The sequence below is a fragment of the Limulus polyphemus genome, unplaced genomic scaffold (genome assembly GCF_000517525.1).
Source record: "Limulus polyphemus unplaced genomic scaffold, Limulus_polyphemus-2.1.2 Scaffold6405, whole genome shotgun sequence".
Lineage (NCBI taxonomy): Eukaryota > Metazoa > Arthropoda > Merostomata > Xiphosura > Limulidae > Limulus > Limulus polyphemus.
This window is the reverse complement of record NW_013672015.1, coordinates 33,649-41,554: the sequence shown is the minus strand read 5'-3', so window position 1 is coordinate 41,554 and position 7,906 is coordinate 33,649. Positions and strand designations below refer to the sequence as shown.

At 36.4% G+C, this 7,906-nt stretch overlaps 1 protein-coding gene across 1 annotated transcript in view; it reads right to left on the bottom strand.

Annotated features, from left to right (window-relative positions):
- LOC111089483 overlaps positions 1-7,906 on the bottom strand; it is a gene marked incomplete at its 5' end in the record, with an annotated part of 41,077 nt that overhangs the window by 2,095 nt on the left and 31,076 nt on the right. The window contains 2 exons of the mRNA XM_022402088.1: positions 5,361-5,427; positions 6,480-6,647. Coding sequence (XP_022257796.1) covers positions 5,361-5,427; positions 6,480-6,647 — 235 coding nt within the window. The remainder of the gene's footprint in view (positions 1-5,360; positions 5,428-6,479; positions 6,648-7,906) is intronic.

Below are 7,906 nucleotides of genomic sequence, written 5' to 3'. Positions count from 1 at the left end.
CGTGGAACTACACAGACCTACAACAGAAGTAAATAATACGTGGAACTACACACACCTACAACAGAAACAAATAACTCGTGGAACTACACACACCTACAACAGAAGTAAATAACTCGTGGAACTACACAGACCTACAACAGAAGTAAATAATACGTGGAACTACACACACCTACAACAGAAACAAATAACTCGTGGAACTACACACACCTACAACAGAAGTAAATAACATGTGGAACTACACACACCTACAACAGAAGTAAATAACACATGGAACTACACAGACCTACAACAGAAGTAAATAACACGTGGAACTACACCTACCCACAACAGAAACAAATAACTCGTGGAACTACACAGACCTACAACAGAAGTAAATAACACGTGGAACTACACACACCTACGTTATAGACGACAAGTTTAGCAGTTATATATTTACTTCATAACAAACTCCTACACACATCTACAACAGAAGTAAATAACACGTGGAACTACACACATCTACGTTATAGACGACAAGTTTAGCAGTTATATATTTACTTCATAACAAACTCCTGAAAATCTTACACCTCATTGCTGCCATTGATAGACTTATAACTGAATGATTATGTAACAGCTTTTCCAAAGAGCAGGACTCATACAGTGAATTTCTTATACAAAGTACAGCCATACAATACAACACTCTGAAAGAAGGTAGTTTTCAATGTTCTTAGACTGTATAGCATTTAGGACAGCAGTAGGAATGTTTGTTTGTTTGTTTTTAAGTTAAGCACAAAGCTACACAATGAGCTATCTGTGCTCTGCCCACCACGGGTATCAAAACCCGGTTTCTAGGGTTATTAGTCCGCAGACATATCGCTGTGCCATTGGGGGGCATAAAAAGTGAGAAACTATTCATGAGTAGAGGTGATTTGTGCAATAATAGCTCACTCTTTTCTCATAATGTGATGGTCCTAAGAACCTTTAAATCTTCATACATTAAACAAAATCGCTGTGCCACTGGGTGGCCAGCAGCAAAAAGCAAAAACTCTTAACCGTAAGTTAAAGAATATGGTTACGATTTGTTTGTTTGTTTGGAATTAAGCACAAAGCTGCTCAATCTTTGCTCTGCCCACCACTGGTATCGAAGCCTGGTTTCTAGCGTTGTAACTCCGCAGACATACCGCTGTGCCACTGGGAGAGGGGGCGTATAGTTACGAAAGAGATTCTTAAGATCCATAAAAAAAAAACAACTAATAAATTTAGGCCTATCTCCTGGTACCATTGACAACATTTTAAATAAATATTTGAGGCCGATGAAGACTCGTAGTCCTAAAGTGGGATATTCCACTCTCAATTTAAAGCCAACAGTTGTTTTCGTTAGAAAGATGGCTGAAGAAACTGTAATTTTAGCCGTCCTATTCAACCACACACCCATGAAGTTTCCTACTGCAGATCCTGTTGGTTTTTGTGTCTGTGGTCATTAAAGTCTACCTCCACATAACTGGAGGAACTGTGGAGAGTTTCTCAAAACTTATGGTCCTAAGATTGCTCTTGTTTGTTTGTTATGAATTTCGCGCAAAGCTACACGAGGGCTATCTGCGCTAGCCGTCCCTAATTTAGCAATGTAAGACTAAAAGGAAGGCAGCTAGTCATCACTACCCATCGCCAACTCTTGGGCTACTCTTTTACCAACGAATAGTGGGATTGACAGTCACATTATAACGCCACCACGGCTGAAAGGGGCAAGCATGTTTAGTGTGATGGGGATTCGAACCCGCGACCCGCAGATTGCGAATCGAGCGCCCTAACCACGTGGCCATGCCCAGCCCAAGATTGTTGTTATCATTCTTATTAGAGATATTTTTTTACAATGTAAAATGCGATGTCGATAATAAATACGTAATCATGGCTATTAAACTCAGCATAGTCTGTTCGAAAGTAGCACAGCACGTGGAATGTTATCCTTGTAAAGCACGATTAACACCAGCACGTGGAATGTTATCCTTGTAAAGTACGATTAACACCAGCACGTGGAATGTTATTCTTGTAAAGTACGATTAACATCAGCACGTGGAATGTTATCCTATAAAGTACGATTAACATCAGCACGTGGAATGTTATCCTTGTAAAGTACGATTAACACCAGCACGTGGAATGTTATCCTTGTAAAGTACGATTGACACCAGCACGTGAAATGTTATTCATGTAAAGTACGATTAACACCAGCACGTGGAATGTTATCCACGTAAAGTACGATTAACACCAGCACGTGGAATGTTATCCTGTAAAGTACGATTAACCTCAGTTTAACATAATTTACAAGGGCTGACGCACATCTTGCAATACAAGAAATGAAGGAGCATTTATTGAGTTACTTGTAACAGAGAGAGTTGTACGTTCTCAGTTACAAATGATAGGGCTCCATCCCATGAGTGGCAAGTACTAAATATGTATTATCTGTTGTACAAGCGTTACAATTGTACTCCTGGAATTACCATTGATAAAGCTGTGTTCCTTGAGATACAAGTAACATAGTTGCACTACTTGTGTTACAAGCCGTAAAGCTGTGCTTCTTGAGGTACAATTAATAAAGGTGTACTCACTGAGTTACAAATGATAAAGCTGTACTCTTTCAGTTACCATTAATAAAGATGTACTCGCTGAGTTACAAATGATAAAGCTGTGCTTCTTGAGGTACAATTAATAAAGATGTACTCGCTGAGTTACAAATGATAAAGAGCGAGTACACCTTTATTAATGGTAACTCAAAGAGTACAGAAGTTACAAATGATAAAGCTGTGCTTCTTGAGATACAAATTATAAAGCTGTGCTTCTTGAGATACAATTAATAAAGATGTACTCGCTGAGTTACAAATGATAAAGCTGTGCTTCTTGAGATACAATTAATAAAGATGTACTCGCTGAGTTACAAATGATAAAGCTGTACTCTTTGAGTTACCACTAAAAGAGCTATACTACCTGAGTTACAAGTCACAAGGCTGTTTTTTGAGCTAATATTAACACAGCTGTAACTTCCTCAGATACAGTCATAAAGTTGTATTCACTGTTTTCTCAGTAACAGATCTGTACTCCCTGAATTACAAGTGATAAAGCTGTACTTTTGCGTTACAAAATAAATAAAAAACTACACGCATTTAGTTACGAGTAACAGTAATGAAATCTCTGAGTTACAATGACATAAGGCTTCGCTCTTCGAATTACGAGTAATAGACCTGAACTCTCCGAGTTACAAGTGACAGAACTGTGTTCTCTGAGTTACATGTTTCAAAGTTGTAATCTTTGAGTTACAAGTAAAACAGCTGCACTCTCCGAGTTACAAGTCACAAGGGTGTAGACCTTGAGGAACCAGTAACAGAATTATATCTCCTGAGTTACAAGTAACAGAATTATATCTACTGAGTTACAAGTAACAGAACTAGACTCCCTGAGTTACAAATATTAAAGTTGTGCTCGTTGACTTATAATTAACACAGCTTTACTCTCCGAGTTACAAGTCACGAAGCTGTAATCCTTGGGTTACTACTAACTACTAGAGATGAACTCTCTGAGTTACAATTAACAGAGCTGTAATTTCCGAGTTACAAGCTATATAACTGTGTTCCCTAAGTTACAAGTCATAAGGTTGAACTCCTTGAATTGCCAACAACATAGCTGTAGCTCCATGCTGTTACCTAGAATTACATTTGGTGGATTCAAAATAGTGGTATGTAGTTTGAGTAAATAATGTCTACAGTATCTCCACCCTTGTTTCCTTACCCTTTTTACAATACCTATTTACAATTTTTAAATTCCCAATTTTTTACCTATCTTGTAAAATTCATTACTATGTTTATTGATTTTTTTATTTATTCACTTCACACATAATATAGTGGTTGGCTCCCTAGAGACACCGATTGTATAGTGTACAAAGCATTGAGTATCTACATGTTACAGTCATCTAACGTTCATCTACTATTAGCTGGTGATTCCTGTTTCACCCTGTACTTAAGCCTTTTAAAGATACACTAGATATATGTGAAAAAGCTAACTTCAATGGGTAATGATAACATTGTTTACACTAGAATTACGATGTTTTTTAGCTTATGTGAAATATAAAAGAAACAAATAAACTTTTCAATACCCCCACGCCTTCGAAGAACCTTATCCGGTATTCTACAAAAGGTTTGGGTGCAATATACCAAGTTGTTGTTGTAGGCTGGCAAGAGAAGAATAAGAAGAATTACAAACGGGCGTTTTGAGCGGATTTTATTTTCCTTGTAAGCCTAACATGCGTGTTTTTTTGTGTGCATTTTTATAAGTGTACAGCCTTAGCAGTCAGTAGTAAAGGTTTTAAAATGTTGTTTCAAAGGAATATTTACTCTTTAAGGTGCTTTTTGCCTGAACGATCCCTATTATGAACCACTGTCGTGGTTCATTATAATAATAACAAGAATTACAAACGAACCGTTTTAAGAGGATTTTATTTTCCTTGCGTGCTTTTTTATATATGTACAGCCTTAGCAGTCAATAGTAAAGGTTTTAAAGTGTTGTTTGAACTGAATCTTCATATACTGTTTAAGGTGTTTTTGACCGAACGTTCTAATAGGGTTTTGTGTTATTCCTTGCGATCCCTATCATGAACCATTATCATGGTTCATGATATGTCCCTGAAACACGAGTTTGCATTTCCGCCTTCTTTGGAAAGCCACATCATTATGAATATTGGTGAATTGTTTGTTTGTAGTTAAGCACAAAGCTACACAATGGGCTATCTGTGCTCTAACCACCATGGGTATCGAAACCCTGATTCTATCGTTGTAAATCTGCAGACATACCGATGTGCCACTGGGGGACAGTATTGGTGAAATCAAACACAGAACAAATTTTACAAACTAGAATGGAGAGAGAGAACTTTGTTACTCTATGAAAGCCGTTAGAGCCTAAGACGAACACATAAATAATAGGTATTTATGCTGCTACTTTTGTTTGAATTCATTACTTCAAAGCTGTATGGAATTAAATTATAAAGATTGCTTTTTCCACAAATTACATGTTTGTCAAAACGACGAAAGCTGATTTCATACATTACAAGCTGGATTAGTTAACAAACTTAAGAAATCCTCCACCACATCCGAACTGTGTCACAACCCATATAATGCCATTCTAAACTCCCGTACAGTAGTAGGCCTAACTTATCCGTTGGTGAAAAGCGTCAAACTACGCTTCAGGTTATATATATTGTTGATGGTTTGTAGTTCTTAGCTCAGGTGATTAACTGCCTTATCGCAACCTTTACGATAACACTTCAACAATCGGTGTTACATTTTATGTTACAAAGATAGACGCTTAACTTCCTCAAATACTTCTTAATTGTAACGTACCGTCTGAGTCTTTAGCTTCTAGGTCTATAGCTTCCACAACAACCACGTTCAAAACTGGTATAGGTGGCTGAAAATGAAAAACAAAAGTAATAATGTTAGCTATAAAGTAGCTTTTGGTCTGAAATAACTATATAAGATAGATTAGGTCATCGCATACTAAAACACAAAAATATTAATGTTAGCTATAAAGTAGCTCGGGTCTCGTATATTGAAACATGAAATATTACTATTAGCTATAAAGTAGCTTGAGTTTCATATATTGAAACATGAAATATTACTATTAGCTATAAAGTAGCTTGGGTCTCGTATATTGAAACACAAAATATTATTAGCTATAAGGTAGCCTGGGTCTCGTATATTGAAACAAAAATATTACTATTAGCTAGAAGGTAGCTTGGGTCTCGTATATTGAAACAAAAATATCGTTAGCTATAAAGTAGCCTGGGTCTGATATACTGAAACACAAAAATATTATTATTAACTATGATAGAAATTAATAAAAACCCTATAACCCGAGCGCTTTCGAAAGGTGGACCTTTCTTCTTTCAGGGGCAAACTGGGAGCTATTAACTATGAAGTTTCGTTTAAACATATACTTATTAGTATTAGTTGTAAAAAGGCTTAGGTTTCGTATAATGAAACACAAACAGATATTACTATTAGCTATAAAGTAGCTTGGGTCTCGTATATTGAAACACATAATTATTACTATTATTTATAAGGTAGTCTGAAGTTTCCATATTGAAACAAAGACGTTATTATTAGCTATAAGGTAGCTTGGGTCTCGTATATTGAAACACGTAATTATTACTATTATTTATAAGGTAGTCTGGAGTTTCCATATTGAAACAAAGACGTTATTATTAGTCATAAGGTAGCTTGGGTTTTGTTTATTGAAACACCAATTTTCGTAATCACCCTTTATGTAGTATTCTTCAATCGAAAATACATCTTTAGACTCTGCTAGCCACCTTGTGGACTACCAACTAATTATGCAAAACATCTATGCATAGAGTGTTAAACCTTTTACATGCGTGTTCTTTAGTAGTTAATCTAAAAGAAAAATGAATCCATGGCACGAGGTTATATTTCAAACTAGTATTTTTCCTACTGTTTTACCTTTTCTTCTTGAGCAACTGCAAGCAGCCGCCGATGATTATCGGAAGACATTCCGAAAGCTTCTTGGGCATAATCATAGAGGTCGCCAGCATAGGCATCATAATTCCCACTGCTTGCTCCAAGTTTGTGCTTGATGGTATATAAAACCTCTACGTAAAGCTGCTCAAACTTTGAACATAAAAAAAAGAAACATACATTTAATCTGAAATAGTTTATTACTAATTAAATAGAACAAAAATATGGACATTTCTCTTACATCTTATTTCTATAATTTATTTTCTTTGTCATTAAAATATCAAAACACACGCACGTTTACATGGATAAAAAAATTATTACGTTACACAGCACGTCTTGTAAACGTACATCATAATAATAACATCGAAGAAATTAAAACAATGACAAGGGTAATTTATCTTTAAATATATTTTCAAACTTCCTCGTTTCAGCTGTTTTTAATATAAATATTAGGTCGTCAAGAAATTAATGTTGCGTTTTGAAACACTTTCATTAACCCCCCCCCCCAAAAAAAACAACTTACATCATGTATAATAGGTAACCGAACCGCCTAAACGTCACGTTAGTATAGCTTATATATTGTGTAAAGTTTAGTATATTCTAATCTCTGATAGTGATAGCACACGACGAGACACACATTCGGCATGTAATGCTGTTTGAAAACAAGAAGGGAAACAACGCCTCTGTAGCCACAAAGAATATCAAAGAAGTTTATGGAAATATTTTGAACGTTTGTAAGTGTCTACGGTGGTTCAGCAAATTTAGTTCAGGTGAGTTTAGCATTAAAAACTGTGATTGCAGAGGCCGACATGTTGGAATTGATACTGATGCTCTGATGACGCTTGTTGAGTCTAACACACACTAGTGAAATGGCCCTGAAATTACACGTCTCTCATGAAACAATACATAAACATCTAAGGTATATGGGAAAACTTTATAAATAAGGTGTTTGGGTGCCTCACGAACTTTCCATTGATCATCGTTTCCAACATGTGAACGCTGCTTCGTCTCTTCTGGCGCGTAATGCGCGTGAATCATTTTTGGACAGAATTGTCACCGGTGATGAAAAATGGATCTTCCATGCTAATATTAAACGTCAAAAACAATGTCTCAGTCCAAGACAAAAACCACTTCCGACCCCAAAACATGGACTCCATCCGCAGAAAGTGATGCATTGCATTTGGTGGGACATCAAAGGAGTAATTCATTTCGAACTTCTCGGTCCACAGCGAACTGTCAATGCAGAGATCTATAGTCAGCAAGTAGAACGTTTAAATCAATACATTCATCAGAAATGCCTTTCACTCGTCAATCAAAAAGGTGTTCTTCTTCTCCACGACAATGCACATCCACATGTGGCACGTTTGATGCAACACAGGATTATGGAGTTGGGTTGGGAAGTTCTCCCCACC